This window comes from Durio zibethinus, chromosome 28 (genome assembly GCF_047325235.1).
Source record: "Durio zibethinus cultivar Kanyao isolate XHJ-2024 chromosome 28, ASM4732523v1, whole genome shotgun sequence".
Lineage (NCBI taxonomy): Eukaryota > Viridiplantae > Streptophyta > Magnoliopsida > Malvales > Malvaceae > Durio > Durio zibethinus.
The window spans coordinates 8,788,355-8,811,918 of NC_143189.1; the positions used below are offsets into that span (position 1 = coordinate 8,788,355).

At 31.2% G+C, this 23,564-nt stretch overlaps 1 protein-coding gene and 1 pseudogene across 3 annotated transcripts; both read left to right on the forward strand.

Moving 5' to 3' along the window:
* The first annotated feature begins 9,382 nt into the window (after positions 1-9,382).
* On the forward strand, positions 9,383-16,702 carry LOC111280990 (cyclin-A2-4-like; annotated as a pseudogene). The gene is made up of 11 exons (XR_016335004.1): positions 9,383-9,464; positions 10,607-10,963; positions 11,185-11,465; positions 12,296-12,432; positions 13,485-13,577; positions 13,969-14,102; positions 14,632-14,707; positions 15,277-15,353; positions 15,461-15,749; positions 15,829-15,963; positions 16,102-16,702. The product of XR_016335004.1 is annotated as a cyclin-A2-4-like (transcript).
* Positions 16,703-17,816: 1,114 nt separating this feature from the next.
* LOC111280714 (D-glycerate 3-kinase, chloroplastic-like) lies at positions 17,817-21,631 on the forward strand. Of its 2 annotated transcripts, none has more exons than XM_022868141.2 (12): positions 17,817-18,147; positions 18,934-19,319; positions 19,496-19,575; positions 19,697-19,748; positions 19,834-19,875; positions 19,985-20,063; positions 20,150-20,181; positions 20,265-20,333; positions 20,799-20,873; positions 20,995-21,111; positions 21,229-21,279; positions 21,447-21,631. In XM_022868141.2, the coding sequence occupies exons 1-12, from the start codon at positions 17,895-17,897 to the stop codon at positions 21,480-21,482; spliced, it is 1,272 nt and encodes a 423-aa protein (XP_022723876.1). In that variant the 5' UTR covers positions 17,817-17,894; the 3' UTR covers positions 21,483-21,631. The 2 variants fall into 2 exon arrangements, with proteins under 2 accessions (XP_022723876.1, XP_022723874.1); XM_022868139.2 differs by having other exon boundaries at positions 17,818-18,147; positions 21,380-21,631.
* Positions 21,632-23,564: the final 1,933 nt, after the last annotated feature.

Genomic DNA, 23,564 nt, shown 5'->3' on the forward strand with positions numbered 1-23,564 from the left:
AAAAATAGGCAAAAAATAAAATAAATAAAGAAAATATGAAAATGTCCCTAGTCAAGGTTAGTCAACAACTCGGTGTAGATATCTTATTTTATCCAAGATCATTGGAAATAATTTTGAATTTTAGTATTTGGTTTCGAATTTTTATTTTCTATTTAACGTGATTTTAATTTGACTTATTTAAGTTTGAATTTACTATTTGGGTATTAGGTTAACCTTGTTCAATTTTTAGGTTTTTGAGGTTTTGCAATTGGTTTGGATTTAAAACCCAAACCTAGTGTTTGATCTCTTTTTTCTTTTACAATTTTTACTTTTAGTTATTTTACTTTTATTTATTTTATCTCATTAATATTTAAAAAAAGATCAAGATAAATTGAACAAGATGAACAATCTTATTTTTGAAAAAAAAAAAAAAAAGAGGGACTTCATTAGACTTATGCTAGAGATAAAATTTCAATGATTAAATGATAAGGATCAAAGGAAGTCCTCTTTTAATTAATAATTTGTTCTGATCTTGAATTCTATCACAACCAAAATTGATTTTTATTTAAACAATCAAAAATCAACAAGAAAATGAGAAAAAAAAAAAACTTCTAATTGATCATAGCAGCATCTCCACCACCATTGCACAACACTACCAACACCATCATTGAACCAACAATTCAACCAAAACTCTATCAAAACCAACCCTATAACCTCACAGATAACCACTGCTTTTTATTGATACCCTCACCATTACCAAACAATCAAACCTTCATTAAAACTAATAATGCATCCAAATTACCAAGTAAAACCATCCCCAATAACCCACAAACAAAAACCAAACCACAATCTAAAAAATCTAACAAGTAACCTTATAGATATCTAATTTTGTCCAAGATAATCAAAACAGGCCTCAATTTGGACCCAATTAAGTATCCCAATTAAATTGGTCTTGTTCGCTCAAAGTCAACTCGTTTGGTTCAATTGCATGAATAAAGTCTTATATTAGTTATACAGGTCCAATTCCAATTGTGTGTGAATTCCATGACAATTAAGCTTAAAAGCCCAAAATCATTTTCCATTATCATTGGCCCAAATTCAATATCTTTGGCCTAAAGCCCAATGCCCAATTTTCATGTTTAAGGCCCAAAGTTGTTTTTTTGTAATTAATTAAAGAAATAAAAAACCTAGAAAATTAAAGAAAAAAATTAAAAATTAAAAAAATTTTAAAAAAGAAAGGTCTGAGAAATTGACAATAGGTGTTGTGCATTGCACCATGAGCTCAAGCTACCTCAGTGCCACCCTCCCCCCACCATAACTTCCCTCTTCCTAGAAACATTCTTGTGACAATCATTTTTGGACTATAGCAAATAAACCTCACACCATAAGCAACTAAGTTAAAGTTAAAAAATAAAAAATAATTTTTTTTTTACATTAACTACCATTTTGAAAACCAAGAACATAGTAGAGGAAGATTTTGTAGCTATGGGTGAGAAGAAAAAAAGGAAAATTGAAAATCGATTCGAAATCATAATGTTCAGTTTAATTCGATTCGGATCAAGTTCGACTATTAAATGTATATAATAAGTTTGGATCGAATTTCGAATCAGAATGTGAAAAATATAAAAAAAAAAGAACGGAATCGAAATATATATTTTTATTAGTTCATATACTATTTTAAATTTTATAAAATAAAAATAATTATTATATATATAATCTATTTAAATATATATATTAAAATCTTGTTTAAATAATATATAAAAAAATAAAAAAAAAATTTAAAAACCAATGAATCGAACTAAACTAATAGAATTCAGTTCAAATCGGATCAATTTCAAAAAAAGGTCGATTCAAATTCAGATTGGATTTTAAAATTTATAATAATATATATTATCCAAAAATCAAATCAAATCATCCAATTTAAATCGTTATCACCACTATCTACAACCACTCTTACATTTTTGCTTTCATTTACCAAACAAAGCATTTCCCTCTTTCATTTTGTTTGGTTTCAAGGTTGGTCTTTCAATTTGTTCAAATTTCCTCCATCATGAAAGTATAAATTCTTTTTACAAAGTATCAAGCAAATAGTTTATTGCCATTGGGATATATGATATTGTTGCTTTTGTTTCCCAAAAAATGCATTTCTCCTATTCATTTCGTTTGGTGTCAAATTTGTCCTTCCATTCAAGCAAAATTACTTGATAACTATATAAATACAATTATTTAGGCTTTTTTTGTGCTTAAATGGTTGGTTTTTGCTTAGTTCTCAACAAAGTAATGTTTTTTTTACTCCTAAATGGCATAATTTTTTGTTTTGTAGATTTTCTTGAAGAAAAGAGTAAATCTCAAAGATCCTTGATCAATCTTAATGGTTTTTCATGCATAAAATAGAATCTTGTGATGTTCTTGATGAATCTTGATTTTCATGGAAATCTTGAAGTTAAAGAATGGGAAAGATGTTCAAGATCATATTTATGAAGTTCAATGGAGTAGGAAAGATGCAATCTTGAAGAAATAAAAAAGGTAGAATTATAATCTCAAGTGATTGCAAGTCCACATTAACTTATGTAAATGGACATGCATGGTATTATCAATGGATGACATGGCATAAAGAGTTTTCTTATTCGTTAAAAAAATGACGTGGCATGATGATGTAGCATTTCTAATTACTTCTCATTCTTGGATTTGGATTTCCTACAAGGATTAAGATTTGCCACTTGGAATAGGATTGCATAAGCATTTTAATTCCATTTTTTATGGGAGTTTTAATGAAGTGTTCTACATGGTTTGAAACTTTGATTTTTCTTCTAAAATTCAAGGCAACCCATGGGGCAAATGAAGGATTTAAGAAGATTGATTTAAAAAATGCATCTCATTTTCATTTTGTTTGGTTTAAAAGTTCATCCTTCAACTCGATCAAACTTTTTTCATCGTAAAAATCTATATACTTTTCACAAGTATCAAGAAAAGCAGATAGTTGTCACACGGATACAGGATATTGTTGAGTTCATTTACCAAAAAAAGCATTTCTCCCTTTCATTTTGTTTGGTTTCAAAATTGATCCTTCAACTCATTCAAATTTCCTCCATTGTAAAAGTATAATTTTTTTTCATAAAGTACTAAGCAAAATAGTTTGTTTCCATTGGGATACATGGCATATTTGCTTTTGTTGACCAAAATATGTTACTCTCATTCATTTTGTTTAATTTCAAAGTTAGTCCATCTATTTGGTCAAACTTACTCCATCATAGAAATCTATGTTTTTTACATAAAGAACCAAAAAAAATATATATTTCTTGTTGGGATACAAAATATGTTAACAAGTGAGGATTCAAGATCACTATAGGTCTTATTAACAGTTTTTTAAAAATCTTGGGGTACTTCAATAGGTTATCTTTCAGTATCTTCAAGATCTTTGTCTTTAACCAACATAACTATCTTGAGATTTGGACACTTAGAATGTAGATGGCCAAGTCATTGGCACTTGAAGTCTTTTTGGGTTTGAGTGTTGATAGCACTAGATTATGGTTTGTTGGGAATGGCTCTTTCTTCTTTAAAGATAGATTTGAAGGGGATTTGGTAAAAACAATTGTCTTGGACGTGCTTCTCTTTTTAATGTATTCTTTCATCAAAAGATTCCTTTATTTCAAGTTATAAAGCTTAAAGAAGACGTCTAGATTAAAGTTGTCTGATAGATACTTTCTTTTCAACTCTCTTTTCATATTTTCCTAAGTTACAATTTTTCTCCTGCCTTCTCTTTCCTTTTGCTTCTTCAATTTTTCTCACCAAAAGGATCCATGCTTTCTAAGTTTGATAGCCACTAGCTTCACCTTATGATATTCAGGGGCATATGGTATTCGAAGATGCGTTCCACAGTGTATAGCCAATTTAAAAACTCTTTAGGTTGTATCTTTCCTTTAAACTCATGAATCTTTATTTTTGGATTGAATATGGTATGTTGAAATTAGTTTCTGCATAGATAGTTTTTAACTTGTCATGGGTGAAGTGAGGTGCTATCATCAGAATCATTGTTGTTTTCATGGTATGGATTGGTTTCTTTTTCATTTTTTTTATTCTTCATTTCTTACCTTTATATCTCTTCTCTCTCTTCTTGTATATGTAGCTGTTATTATAGTTGAAAGATATGTTATCACATCTTTTTTATTAAAGCATCTTTTAGATTAACTTTAGTAGTTGTTGCAACATCGATGTTAACTTTAACCTCTTCTGGTAGTGCTTGATGATGATGACCTACCATAGCTCTGATACCAATTTGATGGCAGGAATTGATGGTTGAGATGTTAGAGATTAATAGCAAATAGAAAAACTCACAAAAAAAATAACTCCCAAGAATTTGAATAATGATAGAATATAATTATTAAATTAAAAAAGATTAAAGTTCACCACTAAGACTAGACACTAAGGGATATAGAAACATCATCGTAAGAATTCTAATTAAGCATACAGAATAATAAAAGTTCAACATTCTAAAAAATTCACTTAAGAGATACAAAATTTAAAGAAAAATCTAAAAGATTGCTTAAGGATAAAGAAAACTATATTCTGCCTTCTACCAAAGAATAACATAAAATAAATAGGCTAGGAACACCCCTTCAAGCATAAAAACTTCACAGATTGAATTACAAGAATCGTGTCTAAAATCATGAGATTTGCATGTGAGCATAATAATATATAATGTGAACGTAATTATTTGTCCATTTACTCATGCTAATTACATGATAATGAATCTGATCACAATTTCATCCATCCCCATGCTCTTTTTTTTCTGCTAGTGTGAACACAATCTTCTTATTTCAGCCCACCTTATTTCTATATTTGTTTACTGAATTTGGACCAAAGATATTTCATCTTATTTTTGGATAAATCTTTTTTAGTCTCAACCCAAGTTGTAAAATATGTTGGTACTCCGGTGTCATATTGTCTTATTTTAAAATATTTTACTTTGAAAATCAATTTTTGAAAATAAATGAATGAGGTGCATGAATATAAGAACATGTGATGAATGCATGACAATATAATATAAATAACAAAGTATGAATGCATGTGATGACAAGGTAAAATGAAATGTAAATGCATGATTGATATATGATTTGAGGGTTGATTTAGGGTCTCGGTTAGTGTTTAAGGTTAGTTTTTTAGGTTTAGATTTAAGCTTTGGGATTTAGGATTTGGATTTAGGGTTTAAGGTTTAGGGTTTAGATTTAGGGATTTGAGGTTTGGATTTATGGTTTGATAGGAGATTTAGGATTTCAAGTTTGAAGTCTCAAGTTTGGGGTTTCAAGTTAGAGATTTCCTTTTTTTTTTTGTTTGGGGTTTTGTGGAAATGAACATAAAATGAATGCAAAATTACAAAAGTGCTATTAATGAATGCATGTGCCGAATGCATGACCTAGAAACATAATTACAAATTAAGATATTTTCAAACTTATTAACACAAATATGTAATGCATACAAATTCAAACATGGAAAACTTTAAATTTTGGTTGGAATATTCCCCCATTGTTCATCACTAAACACAACCAAACAACTTCAAAATTTCACCAAAATCAATTATCAAACAATATTTTTTCAATGAAACTTTTATTCAAATATGTGAGAAACTTGCCAAACATCATAGAAACATAAGCTAATGTATGAAATGAAGAACCATCAACCATCCAAGAATGAAGTAAGGTTCAACCAACATAAGAATACCATGGTCGAACCTACCTAGCCTATTTCTCAAGCATGTTTTCCATCCTTTGTCATCCAAATAAGCATTAACCACTTAAAACTTACCTCATGATGGGATTTATCGCATTAAAATAATTTCAACCAACATATAATGATCCAAAAGTGGCAAGGAATTCATATGAACAAAAGTATTAACCAAACAACAACATATAGATTCAATCAAATTTAAAACCATGCTAAACAAACATATAACCATCATTTAAGCATCATAGGCTAACAATTGAAGCAACAACAAGGTAAAGGAGAACAAGATGAGGTTCGACCAAACCCAAAGACACCGTGGCCGAACCTCTAACTTGCTTTTTATGATGGATTTTGTGGTTTTCTCACTTGAATTTTGGCTTCAATCCAACTATTAATTAATTGGATGAAGTTGTTTCAAGTTTCAAGTAAATAAAACAAACTAAAAGCTTCAAGAAAACAAAGAAAATGGATTAAAATAGCTTGAAAATGTTATGAAATGTGATGAAAAATGCATGAAGATGGAAAAATAGTATTAGGAATGTATACTTTCAAGACTAAACACAAAGAATTTCTCTCCTTTTTTTTTCACAATTATTTTTCCAAATTTTTTCCTTCACAAGCTCTTCTGGTTTTTACATTTTGTCTTTTGGTTTTAATATGCAAAAAGAACTCCTTCTTAAATGAAGTAGAAGCCAAGAAAATATCTCCCAAGATTAAATCGAGGCCATATAATGAAATTTCATCTAAGGGCCAAAATTGCTCCCTTATTTTTAATCTAAGAAGCAATCTTTAGTCATTGGATTAAGATTCAATATGAGACCTAATGATCCACATTGTTCACTATAAATGTGTGATTTCTAAAGCACCTAAACCAATGCAAAGACTATTTTGCTCTTAATACAAAATTTTTTATATTTAGGTCATTTTCTTAGAAAAAAATGTTCCAATGCTTATTTTTGCAGTTTTCAAGCACCAAAAGTCATGAAATATTATGAAATTGAGATATAAAAATTTTGGTGAAAATCCAACCTAGTGAAGGTCATATTACGAAAATACCCTTAAGGGGACATTTTCGTAATTTCACACCTCTTGCGGTACTGTTGTGATTCTAAATACACTAAAAATCATCAAATATTATAAAATCATGATATGAAAAGTTTTTGCAAAAAACTAACCTCAAAAAGGTTAAATTACTAAATTACCCTAAAGAGGTATTTTAATAATTTCATCCTTTTTGAGGTACAATTAAGATTTTCAAAATTTTTAAAATCATCAAATATTTTAAAATCATGAACTGGAGCTTTTCATAAAATTCTGATCTTAGGAATGTTAAATTTTTATGTGATATTTTAGTAATTTTACACCTTTCAATGTGTGATTTAGATTTTTAATGCATCTTTCAATTATGATGAAAATTTTCAAAAAAATTTGACTTCAAAAAAGTCAAATTATGAAAATGCCCCTAAAGGTATTTTAGTAATTTTACACTTTTTGAAATACAATCAAACTTTTTAGTGGTTTCAAAATTATAAATTTTAATTTTAAATTATATTAATTTTAACTTGATTGTGAATCTTGAAGGTTGACCTAGGTTCTATCCATTTTTATCAAGTTTGATTAATTTCGACTTTGTTGACCAAATTTAACCAGTTTGACTAAAGTAGACTTTGGGGTATTTAGGTTAAATTGGTTCAGATTTTGATTTTAAAAAACTTGTCAAAATTGAAAAAATATTAGATTTAAATCAAGCTAAAATTTTGAGTACTTCACAAATTGTTGAGATTTTTGTTTTGACAAAATTATATGTTTACAAGTGGTCCTCAAAACCGTTACGACATGTTGAATGCTTTATTAGTTTTGACAAGCAAACTGCATATAAACAAATTTGTTATGTTTGTGATTTGTTCATGTAATTAACAAATTTTCAAATGTTGTTTGTGATCATTTATTAAGTTTAATAAATAAACATAAATGAAACATATTTAAGAATCATTTGTTAAATGTTTTATTCTTTTACACTTTTAATAAAGAGGCATTAATAAAAAAACACATAAGATATATCCAAGAAATAATCCCAACATTATAAGTCCATAAAACACTATATTCATTTTCACATAGGACACTACTTTATATACATATAAAATTATTTCATGTCACTAAAGGTTATTTGGATAGTTAGTGAGATTACTTTTAATGAAATTGAAAAAAACGATAAAAGTGAGATTAATTATTATAGTAGTAAGATTAAAATTAATGATGTGATATATATTTGGATGTAAAAACAACAATGATGATGATATAAATTGTAATGAAAATAAAAAAATTACTATTAAAGACATTATTAGAAAAAATTTGTATGTAATAAAAATTTTAAATTATTTAACGTTTATAAAATTAAGAAATAATTATTAAATCATTTTAAATAATAGTTTTGTTAATAAATTATTAAAAATTAATAATAAAAGTAAAAATTTATTTACTTATTAGTTGATTATATAATAATGAAGTTTATTTATTATTATAGAATAAAAAATAAAAATATCTTTGGATTAAGATTAAAAATTTAAACGTAAAAATGAAAAAAAAAAAAAAAGGCTGCGGTGCAATTAGCTATAAAAAAATCTAGTGGCCAATCATCACCAACCTTACCGTACCAAAAACTCAAACGACTGATGAACACAAAATTTGATTGATTACAACTGATTGAATTAAAATGAAGCCTAAGCCATCGTTCCTAATTCTCCACATTCCTGGTTTCGCTCGTATATAATTTTTTTGTCATCCAATAGGAGTATTAATGAATAAGATACGGAATAAATAGGGTATATTTTTTATTCTTAATATCAAAATTTTATATTATATTCATACTTTCATTAAGATCTAATAAATATTTTAAATTTATTTTAATTTTTACACGCTAATATTTAATGGGTGCAAAATTATCTGTAGCTGCAGCTTTTTTTAAAAAGTTAAAAACTAAATTTTATTTTTGAGTTTTTTTTTTAATTTTTATCTTACACATTTATTAAATTTTTTTATAAATATATATCAATATAGTTTTAAATAAAAATATATTAATTTTAATTAATTTAAAATAAAATTTTATATTATTTAATAAAAAATTTATTTACTAAATATATATAAATATAAAATATAAATACAAAAATAGATATTTTATTACTCATTTTTGTATTCAATAAAAAAATTTAAAATAATAATAATTCTTATTTTTAAAATTTAATATCCATTTTCATCTCTTATATTCGAAAAAAGAAATCGAAATTTTGTAATTAGTTATACCCTTCAAATCCAACACTAAATCCAATCGGCTGCTAAAATTGAACATTATACCCTTTAAATCCCGATAAGCAGTCAAAGAGCCAACGAATCTCACGAAGGGTCAAACACGTAAAAACACCAACAGTAAATCAAAGCAATCCAACTCCTTACTGACCGCAAAATCAATGATCAAAACCAATTTAACAAGCCCTGCCACAATGAACCGTCTTCACATCACATTCTTTGTAGTCAATCGGTCTATCCTTAACCACCAATTAAAATATTATTAATCCAAATTTTAATAAAATTTTAAACTTTATTTTAATTTCCTCTTTTCTCAATTTCTAAGTTTAAACCCATATTCTATCCCGCTCACTTCACTCCCTCTTCTTCTGGAGATAACAAAAAACAAACATTTCCTTCTATTCTTCCTTCTAAGCTCTAAGCAATGTTTCTTGGAGCTTAGAAAAGGATAAAAAAATCAGGTCAAATTTTCATTCTTTATAGACATTCTTTAATTCTATCAATACCCATTTGCAAAAGTTTCCTTGTTTCGTCTTCTTGTTGTTGAATTTCAATGTTTAATGGTTTATAAGTCACCGACCGATTTGGGTTTACTTGGTTTACTTCAATTTTTGAAAATTTTTAAGCTTTTTATGGAAATGGGTGTTTAAGAAAATGTGGGTGATAGTTCTTTTTTCTTTTCTTGGTTTTTAGGATCTTGACCTTTTAGTTGGATCTTTATTCAAACAACTTTATATTTGGAAACATTATTTAGACGGAAAATTTTGTTTCCTTTTATTGTGTAGTTTCTTGTTGTTACCAAATGTACATTCTTGTTGATTGTCTAAAATGTTTTTGACATTTGCACGTGTTACCCTTGATTTCTGGTTGTTTTATATTGCTATTTGAAGTCTTCATATGTGAACACTATAACCGAAATTTTGAAGAAAGCTTTCTTGTAAGATTTCAAATCTATGTTTTGTTTTCTTGGTCTTAGTTTCTCAAAGATTTTACGTTCAGTATTCGATTTGTTTCCTTTTATCGAATTTTCAAGGTCATTTCGTTTTAGTTTTCTGCATTGTCTTAGCTTTTGATTTTTTCTGTTCTTTTTTTCTTTTGCTGCTTTTTAATTTGTTCATATTTCTGGTTTCAAGTTATGTCTATAATGATAGGTGAAATTGGATTTGTCATAGAACAAAACATCGAGACATGGTGAAATTCTCTTACAAACAACTTGAAAGAGGAAAAGTTCCCTAAATTCATTGCCTGATTTACTAAATGGTTTGTGGTTTGGTGAAGTTACAATAATTTCATGTTCAAATCGGATAGAACAAAGCACCATTGTAAAGAGACATAGTTTGACAAATAAATAATAATATGGAGAAACCTTTTTTTGGATGAATGTATCAATGTGTATTCCTATTTTGAATTTGAAGTGTAAAAGGTTCTTTGTTGTGGCATTATCAACTCCCACCATGTTGTTACTATGTCACATTATCTGCCTGTGAGATTTGTTGTCAGTTCTTTTACCAATCTATGTTTAGGATATAAGTTGTAATGAGACCTTGTTGCTTGATCTACTTATTCTGATATTAACTTGGTATGATTTTGACTATCGATGCAGGTTTTACTTTCCTAGCTTCATTTTTGTGCTCTGTGTTTTAATATTCCAAGATTTGTAAATATGAGGACAGAAAATGTAGTTTCTGCTGATGTTGGAGAACTTAATGGTCGAATCACTCGTGCTTGAGCAGCTGCATTGCGTGCTTCTGCTCAGTTGCCACCTCTAAATGCACCTAATCAACCAGATCAGAAACAGGTTTTACGAGCAAATACAAAAAGAATGGCCTTGGACAAAAACAACAATAATGCATCTGACAGTTCAGGTCTTCAGCGTAAGAAGAGAGCAGTGCTTCAGGATATCACGAATGTTTGCTGTAATAATTCATATAGAAAGTGCTTTAATGCAACCAGAATCCAGGTTAATATGCCATCGTTAATCAATTTATAATATCAGTTTAATTATGGTCTTAAATGCCTATATTTTTAAAGACATTGTAGTATGTATATTCAATCTGTTCTTGAAAAATGTAATTTACCGCTCAGATGTTTGAAATTTCACATGGTAGATATTTTTGTTGCAAAGTAATAAGAAGCACAATACCACATATTACTTAGATTTTATGATTTTGACACTGCCAGGCTAAGAGCAGCAAGCAGGCAAGACAAGGCTGGGCCAATTGGTCCAATGTGGAACCAGCTGTAGGACCACAAGTCCAGCCAGCTCAAGCCATTTTTGCAGAAAGAAGGCATTCAAGGGACTGCAAAAATAGAAGCTAAATTAGAAGTTACGTGCTCAGTTAATGTGAAAGAAGATGCTACTCTTCCTGTGAATAACATAAAGGATAATAGCATACATTACCATTGGCTTCCAAACCAAAGTTCCACAATGCCTTCACAGCCCCAAAGTCCTCCAAGAAATGGTTAGCCTTCTCCCTCACCCTTACCTACCTCCAAAGTTGATAAAATAATTATAATAGCATGCATATATATTAAGTTTGATTAGCATGGGAGAAAGTACACCTTGGAGATAATTGTGTGCTTATTGCTTACCAATTTTAAGCATTTGAGTGCAACTGTTGAGTGTTAACACCAACATTAATAGGTGAAATAACTTAAATAGATTGCTTACTTGTCATCCAAATTGGACATGAAATATGAAATTCATATTAACTTTAAAGATCTGAGACAGGATATGGGTAAAAAAAACAGTGGAGACATGTTTATACATCCATTCAATGACATTAGAATGGGATATCAGCATGAAAGGATGAAATTGATTGTTCCCAGGCTTAATCTGAGGTGCTTTCAAGACCAAATTGTTGGTTCCCCCTCTGTGCAAAATGGGATTTCTTAGGAATGGCATAATAGACAATCTTTTGAAGAACATAAACAACAAAGCCAAGCAATAACTGTTTATTTTCAATCTCTATAAAGTCAAGCGATACCCAAAAAGATAGCTCTATATACTTATTGTTGTAGGTAGTTGTATTATCCTTATCTGGTAAACTTCAAAGTCACGTGGAGTCTCATCGTAGTAATACATTCATAAAACTAAAGGTCTTGAAACCTTATTTGCCAAGCAATACGTTTCTTTCCAGATTGGAAAATAAAATGTACTTTGCATTGCTTGCTTTCTTGTTTTGGTAATGGTTATAAGCTGGAGATATAGCAATATAGGTTGATATATGCTTGCCTTGTTGTTTTATATAGCTTTATGCAGCAAATACTGACATTTTTTAAATGGTTACAGCAGCGAAGGTTAGCTTTCCTGGGACCTCAATAACATCTAATGATCCAGACTTTATAGACATTGATTCAGATAAGAAAAATCCTCAACTTTGTAGCCTTTATGCCCCGGATATCTATAACAACTTGCTTGTTGCTGAGGTATGCGCTATACTTGTCATTCTTATCTTTGCTTCACTTGCATGTTGCCATAACCATTTTATTCCTTTCAGCTCTACTAATGAATTTCATTCCCAAACCAGCCAAATTGGAACCATGAGTAATTACCTCAAGCTAAATCTTTTTATGTGACTTGGGGTGCATATAATGTATGCATCCTGTCTAATGTTATATTTTTCAGTTCTTGGTTCCACTGTGACTTAAATCATTTAAAAATTACTCAGAAACATGTCGGAAATATAGCTTTGTGAACCCTTATTCCATCATTACCAGACTGTAAGCATTTTAGACCCGTCTGCTCCCTTGCTCAATCAAATGGAAGGGAACAAGAGCAGGCGTTTTTCTTTGGGCTAGAAACCCCCCAAACTGGAGTGTTCTGTGAACTTAATAATTGACTTTTGAGGGAAGAAACAAAGTGTACAAATTAAAATAGATTGAGAGCTGACCTTTTATCTGATACACATGAAAAAAAAAAGAATGATTAACTCCTTGCATTTGGAACATCTATTCTCCATGGCTTATTTTCTTGTATTTAACTAGGAAATTTATATGCATCAGCCCGGTTTGAACGGAATTTTACTTTAAACCAAATATAACTCCCCAAGAGGGGCACTTCCTAGTGAGGGAATCTGCATCATCATCCATAAACCCTTTTTAAGTTATGATCTCTTCAATCAAAACTGATTGCAGAAAACTTCGCAGTTGATGACTTATTCTTTTCAAAAAGTTCGGGTGCATGCATACTTTTTTATTTTACTAGCTAACACTATGCAGTAGCAGACTTCAAAGCTATGTAATTTTGTTCATTATCTTTTTTGGTTATGAGCAAAATTTTACTCTTTTCGAGCGCTGGTGTGCTTTCTGAGTGCATTTACTAATTTCCAGCCTATAATATTTGTGGTTTCACTTCTGAATTCCAACTTCAGTCAGGGAGTGAACAGGGGTACTTTCTGTCTTTGTACTGCCTTCTCCTTAGTTAGAACTTATGTTCTTTGCTTGGTTTAATCTTTGTTTTTTCTTTTTTCTTTATCCAGCTTGTCCGCAGGCCATATCCTAATTTTATGGAGACAATACAGCGAGATATCACTCAAAGCATGCGGGGAATTTTGGTTGATTGGCTTGTGGAGGTTAGTATTGTTCGGCTATCTAAATATTGATTAAATGCATAAAGTGTACGGTCATTAAAGTTGGGCTTTAAGATTTTGGACTATCAAGTACAAACAGGCATTCCCAATTTAATTTCTGTCCAGAAATATTCCTGGTTATGGTATACCCAATAATAAATTGTCATATCTCGGGCAACAGTGTTTATGATGTGGATATGAAAAACGTTTTTCTAGTTATTTATTATCATTCCTGATGCATATCAACATTAAAAGGTATTAACTTTTCTATACAGATAAATGCTCTTGACCTCTGGTTGAAAACCAATGATATATTTTTGGCTGTTTATAATGAAAGAATTCTTTTCTTTGTTTCCTATGCAAACGTTTAAAGGAAGTACCATCTTGGTTTCAGGTATCTGAAGAATGCAAGTTGGTGCCTGACACACTTTACCTAACAGTGTATCTAATTGATTGGTTTCTCTCTCAAAACTACATAGAAAGACAGAGACTTCAACTTCTTGGGATCACTTGCATGCTGATAGCATCGTAAGCTCACATCCATAGCAAAGTTTGTTGCATGATTTCTTTCAGTCAAGAATTCAAACTTTTGTTTTGTATTTAATACTGCAAATACACTAGATGCTGCAATTAGAAATTGAAGATGAACAGCAATGAATCTAAAAAATCATCATTCATGCTAAGCACTGCTATGTCAGAGCATTGCCTGATGCTGACACTGAAGTTATGAAGAAGTGGCTGGATAAGGACAACATTAAAAAGTTTAGAAATATGATCACAGAGCTTGAGAGACAGTCCAAAATTCAAATGATTAGCAAAGTTTCCTGTCAAGTTTGACAAACAACAATCTTGCAAGTAGGAGAAAGTGATTCCATGCTGTTGTCATACCAGAGCCTTGAACTTATTCTGCTGTGAATATTACTTAATCATAATGAGCCTAGTTGGTCGAAAAACTTAAATGATTTATTCTCAGAGCTTTGAAGATTAAAATGGTGCATTCATCATGAAATAACTTCTGCATTTGCTTACTAACATTAGTTTCTCTTTATACTTGAAGCAAGTACGAGGAAATATGTGCACCTCGTGTAGAAGAATTTTGCTTCATCACAGACAACACTTACACTAGAGAGGAGGTATGTCATTATTACTTCATTACAAGGCATCTACTTCAACATTCATAAAATTTTGTTGTAGCCAGTTACTATTTCTTTTTTAGTCTTTCTTTGAGTAGGTGAGAACATGGGGTATGGATTGCTTTTGCTGTCATTGTTTCAGAGGAAATGGACCGATGTTGGCTAATAAGTGTAAAAGGAAAAGAATTATGCGGCTTGAAACTGGAATTTTTCTGACTTCAAAGAAGAAAAAAAAAAGTTGTGGCAGTTAGGTTCTAGATTTGATTTGAGCTAAATAAAATGGGGGTTCTTAAGGTCCACATGACAGCTATAGTGCGGCACACACTTGTTCATGTATATGCATGTATAAAAGTATATGTCTGTATCTATGAATGCATGCACCCATGCATATAAGCATGTAGTATACTTTGCGCAAAAATGTTGTGCTAATGCAATTGACACGGTTACCTGGACACAACTAAAATGAGCTGACTGGAGCTTAAAATCTGGATTACGTTTTTCAATGTTCTTCCTTTCTTTCCTTGTCCAAATACATTTTAGTTGCATTTCTTACTAAAAGAAATTGGCAGGTGCTAAAAATGGAGAGTCAAGTACTGAAGTATTTTGGTTTTCAAATATTTGCACCTACTACAAAAACCTTTCTAAGGTATTTTAGCCCAATCGTGATATCCAATGTATGCATGTGAAATACTGAGTCTTAAATACTCCGTTGTTATCCTAATTCTCCGTCTTCCATAAATTTACGCTTTTCAGGAGATTCCTAAGAGCTGCACAAGCTTCTTACACGGTAAAATATTTAATTTGGCATAGAACTGGCCTTTATTCGGGTGGTACGAATTTCCTTTTCTTTAAGCATATGACTAAATTTTCTGCGCCTACTTGCCAATTGCAGAGCCCTAGCATAGAACTGGAATACTTGGCAAATTTTCTAGCAGAATTGACACTAATTGACTGTGGTTTCTTAAAGTTTGCTCCTTCTATCATTGCTGCATCAGCTGTATTTCTTGCGAGATGGACTTTAGATCAGTCATGTTACCCGTGGGTCTGCATTCTATTCATCAGTCCTTCATTTGGTTCTATCGGGTACGTCTAGAGCTTATCTTTATTTTCCGTTTTGGCAGAATCCAACTCTTGAACACTGCACATCGTACTACATATCAGATCTCAAAACCACAGCTCTCGCATTGCAAGATTTACAGTTGAACACAAATGGTTGTCGTCTAAATGCCATACGCATGAAATATAGGCAACAAAAGGTAATAGCTTCTTTGAACTTGAATTATACTCTATTAACTATTAAGGTCAATTTGCATCTCTCAAAACCTTTATAGGATCTCTGGTACTATTGATTTAAGGGTTTCCTAGATGTTCTCTAAAGAGCTTGTTATTACCAGTTTAAATCCGTGGCAACCTTTTCCTCTCTGAAACCGCTTGAAACACTATTCCAAGAAAAAATGGCTCCTTCCTGATGACTTCAAGGGGCTGCTGACAGATTATAACACTTTTTCAGATGGAAGTTCCATCTGAATTTTGTCATTTCTCATGAGGTTCATATTTTAACCTCTTCATTCATGTTCATTAGTGCTTAACATTACTCAAATCTTGTCCATAGATACTAACAACTCTCAGGTTTTGGTTCTTCCAAAACTGCATCTTTGTAAGGTTACGAACCTCAAATTTTAAATATTTATTCAACAACTATGTAATCTGTTGGTAGAATGCTGGACTCTTAGTTCCATTGATTAGGTTTTAAATCTTCCAGCCTCAAAAACCAAGAAAGAATTATCTTAACTGTTGATATTGCTATTTTGCTGAACTTTGAACTAGCATAATTGTATGGTGACTGAGATTTAATTTGTTTAGTTTGTAATGTTTGTAAGAGGAGAGAAAAAATGTAACAGGCTAAATGTAAGATTGACAGATGCAGCTTCTGAATTGAAGAGTTGCTTTTTCTTCGTAACTTACTTTCAAGTTATGCCATAATGTCCTTCCTTTAGAATGCTTTGTTGTGTTTGTCTATTTATTTATTGGGATTTTTTGGTTAGTATAATCGTGGCTTTGCAGAAGTGATTTTGCATAATAAAACTTGGACAGTTTTCTTTTGAGCCATTAATAACTACTAACATCAAGGAAACGTTGTCTGCTAATTTTGCACTTGCAAATATACTTTGGTCCAAATTCTAGAAAACTATTTTTATTTTTATTTTTTATTTACTAAAAAGTTTGTTATAAAGGAAGCCATAACAATTCTTGTATTTTTATGTTTGTTTCATGTGTATAAAATATGAAAATTATTATGTTATAATTTATATTAACACGTTTAATGAAACATTTATTTATTTTTTTTATTTTTACCAAACTCATTTATCATCTTTGTTAAAATTTTAGATTTTTTAGTTTTAGTGTACCGTTTATATCATTTTTGTATTTATCATCATATCATATTTAAAATTATTTTGATTAAAAAAAGTAATTACTGAAAATTTCATTTTTCATACATTGTCAATGAAGTTTTTAAATTCTAAGAAAATGATGTTAAACTTTGTTATATTTCTGTCTTTTAATTAATTTTTTATTTTTAAATATATATTAAATACTTAAAAAATATTTTTCCATAGTAAAAAAAAAAAAATGATGTTGAAGGAAAAAGATAGATTATTATTCTGGAAAAAACAATAATTTATTCAAAATGATCAAACTGGTTCGCATGAAATAACAATTTGAATGTAATTGTTTCATGCTAAAAAAATTTAGTTATATTTTCAAAAATAAAATCTATAGTATTTGCCTTGAAAATTTTAGAAATATTTTCTGAATTTAAATTTACTTTTTATTTTTACTTGTAATAAATAGAAAAAAAAAAAAAAAACAGATACTGCAAGTTGAAATCTTGCTATATTTTGAAAAAAAAAATCACTATTTCTCTTCTAAAAAGATAAAAAGAAAGTCAAACTTGAGGAAAATAGGAAATTTAAGCATATATTTTGTTTTAAAAGAAATAATTTGGAATTTATTTTTTCTTAAATAAAAAATAAAATAATGAGGATATTGGTTTTGCATCTTAATTGAAAGAGCAAACAGAAAACTACAAAAGCGTAAAAAGTCAGAACCGACACAACACAACCCGATCCCCCGTCTTTCGTCCAACTTCTTCTCACAGTCAGTCTGTCCCCTGAGAGAGAGAAAAATGGCGGCTTTCACTACTCTAACGCCATGCCAAGCCACCACCTTGAATTATAATAACATTAAAATTTTCCATTATCATTATCAATATCAAAGTTTTTATAATAATAATAATAGTAAAACTATTCAGAAAGCTAAGTCCTCTTTGCTTAGTTATCATCATTATCATCGTCATCATCCTAATCCTTCCCCTCCTTTCTCTTCTCTCTTTACACAATCCAAATCAAATATGCCACAAACCCCTTTCTCAACTTCAGGTTTTTCTCTCTCTCTTTCTTTTAAATTCTCTTTATGTCCTGGTTTATCTACTTGTGTTGCTTTCTGTATGGTAGCCAATGGAAAAGTTTTGGATAAGATAAAAACTTTTAAAGCCTTCTTCATTTGTTATCTCTTAATGGTTATTCAAAATAATTTGGGATGTTTGACTCAGATATTTAATCTTTCAATGTTTGTTTAATGATGGTTTCTGGGAAGTTAGGGAGAGAAATTAGAGCAAAAATAAAATCTACTAAATTTTTGTTATGATGGCATTTATAAAAGGATATGGTTTCTTCTGTTTGTAGAATTTTCCCACTTATCCACTTAAGAGCTTCTCTCCTCTTGGATGCTCAATTTTGCTAAGTTAAATGAAGCTGAGAACTATAAATTTGTTTCCATGAATTGTTGATTGTTTAATTGAATGTTTTCTGGTTGATATTTTGTCCTTGAGCAATATTCCATTGGTTAGAACTAGAAATTTTCAATAAGGAGGTGCTAAGAAAGGATTGTTCTTTCCATAAGAAAACAAAAACGGGAAAATTTAAGTAGACAGAAATTATTTACATTGGATATGTATGAACTCCAATGCGTTTGGAATTGTCTAATTCTTATGCTGAAATGAGCTTTTTGGCTTCAGCATTTTAGTTAAAATGTTTAATGGATTTTAGTATACAATAATGCTGTTGAATTTGGTTCCTTTCTGCATCTACTTCATGCTTTGTTCTTTGTAAAGATTCAGTCTTGATCATAATTTATCTCTACTTCTTTATGAATTCTTTCTGTAGGCAGCGGTAGCTCATGGTTGCAAGATAATTCCATGCATCATGATGCTAGCAGTGGTAGTGGATTGAGGGAGGGTTCAATATATTCAGTTTTTCCCACAAAACCTGCAGAAGTTTCCTCTGTACAGGACCTTTATGAATTCATATGTTCTGGTCCTCTTGTGGACAAAGTGGGACTGACCCCAGAAAAGGTGGCAGATTCCATTGACAAGTGGTTGTTTTATGGGTCGAAGCTTTGTCGATTATTTCAGCTCAACGAACTTTACCTTACTATTCCTCAGAAAGCAAGGCTTTATCACTACTACATACCAGTCTTTGTATGGTGTGAAGTCCAGATATCACAGCACACGTCCAGGTTTAAAGATGGGGAAGAGATACCCCCCTTAGTGGTATGGATAAGGTTTTCAAATGATTGTCGTGAATGTTTGTATTCTCTTCCCCTAGGAAAATTTCATTCGATTAGGATAAAGTAAAAGGTTCTTACTGCTGAAGGTCTGTGCAGCTGACACAAATTACTTGACTATTCTTTTGATCTTGTTGCATCTGCATCTTTTTTATGATGCAGATAGGTTTCAGTGCACCACAGGGTTGTGGAAAGACAACACTTGTCTTTGCTCTTGATTATCTTTTCAGGATCACTGGCAGGTAGCTAGAAGGGCAATGGAATTTAATAAATAGAAGTAATTCATATATTTTTTGACTCATTGGTAATATAAAACGAGAGAGTGGAAACAACTGTAGTTACTGACGTCCACCTTAATCTCAGGAAGTCTGCAACATTATCCATAGATGATTTCTATTTGACAGCAGAGGGGCAGGTAATAATTATGGAGTTTTATCATTTGCTAAAATTTCTTCAATTTTTCTTATCACTTTCTGACACAAAGTGTACATTGATAATAGGCCAAATTTAGAGAAGAGAACCCAGGAAATGCTCTTTTAGAGGTGGCTATTGATTTCCCTGTTGATTTTTTTTCTTCAGTAACAATTTGTTTTGTCACTCACCCAAGAATGAAATGGTTTTCTTTCCTTTTCTTGTATTTTCTTATTTCAGTTGCGTGGAAATGCTGGAAGCCATGATCTTCCATTCTCAATTGAAACACTTACAGCTTTGAGCAAGTTGACTAAAGAAGGTGTTTCTTTTTCTTGACTCATCTTTCCTTGGGATGATTCACTGTTTTTCAATCTCCTTGTGGTTGATTTTGTTCAAGTTATACAGGTATGAAGATGAAACTTCCTCGATACGATAAAGTAAGCACAACATTACCAATTTTACTTGTTTTGTGGTCAATCTTTTGTTCAAATTTGTTTATGAATAACGTTGTTCTTTCCAGTCTGCATATAGTGGGAGGGGTGACAGAGCTGACCCTTCAACATGGCCAGAAGCTGAAGGACCACTAACGGTAAGAGAATCTTCAGTTAGAGCTGGGGAAGGTTGGTGCGGTTTGTTTGTATTTAGATTAATGTGATTATGTAATCAAAATTGATTTCCGTAGCTATTTACTGTATGCTTTAATCATGTGAGTACAATTCTTGAGACAAAATTGTTAAAAACTAGATTTATTGACCAGGGTATAGTCTGTTTGAATTTATGTTGTCCAAAAAGTAAGACATCATGATCTGTCCATCAACATGATTATGTCATTGCATCTAAATTGATTTCCATACCATAAGTATTGAATTTAAGCTTGAATTACGTGAATAACTTTTAATAGTACGAACAAGATTCATTGCCCAAAATCAGTATCAAGGTAAGATGTTCATTTGATTGACCTTCCATGCTAATGTGAGAATTTCTAATTTTAATCTAGTTATTTTGGTTCCTTCGTTTCCTTTCCCTTAACTTGTATGATTTGGGTGGTCATCAGGTTGTTCTGTATGAAGGCTGGATGCTTGGCTTCAAACCCCTTGCTAGTGAAGTTATTAAAGCTGTTGATCCACAGGTTAGATCTTCCAACTCCAAAGTCTTCAGGGGTACTTATGATGTTGCTGCTACAGATTTAGTATTTATTTATGTTACTCTAACTCGAAAGTTATGGATCAAGCTGATTATCAGTTTTACAGCTGGAGGTGGTAAATAAAAATCTTGAAGCATATTATGATGCATGGGACAAGTTCATTAAGGCATGGATTGTTATCAAAATTCAGGACCCGAGTTGTGTCTACCAGTGGCGTCTGCAGGTTGGTTCTTATTTTGAAGTACTCCTATCAACCAATCACATTCTCCTAAGAAACCTCCTTTATGTCATAGAATCATACATTATTCTCATCATTTTTGTTGTAAATGGTTTTGGGCAGGCTGAGATTGCCATGAGGGAGGCAGGGAAACCTGGAATGTCTAATGAGGAGGTGCATCTACATATTTGTTCTAACATATTACATTTAGCATTGTATCTGTATCCCTTTTTCCCCTTGATTTCTTACTCGAAATCTCTGGCAATATTCACAGGTAAAAGATTTTGTTTCTCGATACCTGCCTGCTTATAAAGCTTACCTTCCTACCCTGTATTCTGAAGGACCAAATGGATCAGATCGAAAGCATCTCCTCCTAATTGAAATCGATGAAGGGAGGAATCCCATCTTAGGTGAGTAGATAAATTAGTTTTTTGTTGAATATCAGTTTCCAGTCCAGTTTTGATTTCTTGTAGAAGAATGTATTCTGAGGTGAAATTATATGTAAATTTTCTCTTCCATGTTTTGCAATCAGTTAAGATTGTAAATGTCACATAGTACAGGTATCTTCAATGAAATTAGTTTTTGTGTCACAACTCAACAATATCAAACCGGCTTTTACTCAACAAGACCATCCTATCATGTCAAGAACAACTTAATTCAAGAGCTTAAATCGTTTGGTGAATGTCCAAATTGGCTTTTATTGACCAACACACATGGTGATAACTATCTTCCATTTCATAACTCTCTGCCCTCATTTTTCTTAAATTGGAGTGTGCCTTTAGACACCAACACATTTCAGGTTTGTCTGTTCACAAAATGCACCAGTTTGTGTGTTCGATGTGATTTGTTAGAAGTCTTAGAACATCCAGGCACTGACATGGAACCAAAGAACACGCATTGAAGATCACATCATTAACAATTTGGAAAGAAGAAAGAAAAGGAAAATGAAAAAGAAGAAATCCAACACCTGATCATTTGGCTCAATAGTTGGTGCATGAATTTTTTTTCAAGGAATGTGATTTGAATCCCTTTTTTGAATAAAAAATGAAATCCAGAATCCACAAAATTCAGGTTTGAATACAAATGAAGCTGGAGAGAACTAACAGATAAAGCTAGTGAAGGAAATTTATTTGAACGATCTCAAATTATCAGCTTACGTGCTGATAATCGAAAGTTTGATAAAGTAATTCAGCTACAGCAACAGCAGGTGTTTCCCACGCAGCAGCAATAAAGTGCAAACAAACTGCAAGAAACACCATTAATCAAAGTTGAAGTCAATAATTTATGACAGCAAAGTAATTCAGCCGAGGGAACAATGTGAAAAAAGTGTAGAAAATCAAATTAGTCCTTTTTTAAAAAAATGCTTTACAAACCATGCATAGAGGAATCCCTTGTCCTCGTGGCGTTTTTTAACCACATGATAGTATGAAGTCTCGTGTTGGTGGTGACTCCATTGTTCCTCTTTGTATATCTATTTCATTAAAATTTCCTGAAACATGAACAGGAAATAGTTGTCCATTAAAATTTATAGGGAAAGGGAAGGGAACCTTAATTGCTCTCTCTTAATAACGGACCCTTTGTCTATCTGTCTCCATTAATTATGTTAGTTAAGAAGAAGCAAGAGACTAAGGGGTCTGATCAACTCCATACCTCTTCAACCATGAAAAACATGCTCTTTTTTTTTTCTTTTTGGTGATAAGAGGTCGCATCCTGAGATAGGGTAAAATATTGTAGGTACCGGAATATAAACCTCAAACCTACTGAGTGTCAACTCTTAAGGGTAGCTTAATGAACCTATTGAGCTAAGCCCCAAGTTTATGAAAAAAACAGAAATCTATAAGATGCTTTGCTAAACCAGCCACATGGCAGCTTTTAATGTCACAATAAAACAGAAATCTTTAACAATCGTTCGTTCATTTAATTTTGGCTATATTCTTGGGCTAATTTCTTGACAGAACTTTCACGTAAGCTTCCTGTTTTTACTTGGATTTCTTATAGGAACCTTTGGACTACATGCAACTTACCAGACAACTGCAACTTTTGTTACCTTGCTGTTTTTACTTCAATTTCTTACAGGAACAGTTTTAGGGGAGTTCACTCATTTTCTTACAGGAAGAATTAGAAACATCACTGGCTCGGTGGCTGCTTCCACTTTCCTGCATTAATAGTAAAACCCATTAAATTGCATCCACTTTTTTGTAGAACTGTGAGTCACCGCCGATGTAATAACTTGAAAGTGCTCTAGCCTTAAGCTCAACAAAGTGCTGGTTCAAGGCCCGTAACTCGGCGATTAACCAACCAATTTAGCTCTTTTTATTGAGCAATTGAGCCAAATCTGCAGTAAACGTTATGTAAAGAAAATTCTTTTACATTGTTTAACTTGTCTCATATCCATCCATCACAGGTTTTGATATTGTGGTTCAGGTTTTCAGTCTTATGTAAAAGTAACTGCAAAAGAA

Bases quoted from the DNA above. Each gene is read 5' to 3' on its own strand.
- LOC111280714 (XM_022868139.2), top strand. From the start codon at position 17,895: ATGGCGGCTTTCACTACTCTAACGCCATGCCAAGCCACCACCTTGAAT. The intron at 18,148-18,933 runs GTTTTTCTCTCT...TTCTTTCTGTAG, and splicing joins AACCCCTTTCTCAACTTCAG to GCAGCGGTAGCTCATGGTTG. The intron at 20,064-20,149 runs GTGTTTCTTTTT...CAAGTTATACAG, and splicing joins GAGCAAGTTGACTAAAGAAG to GTATGAAGATGAAACTTCCT.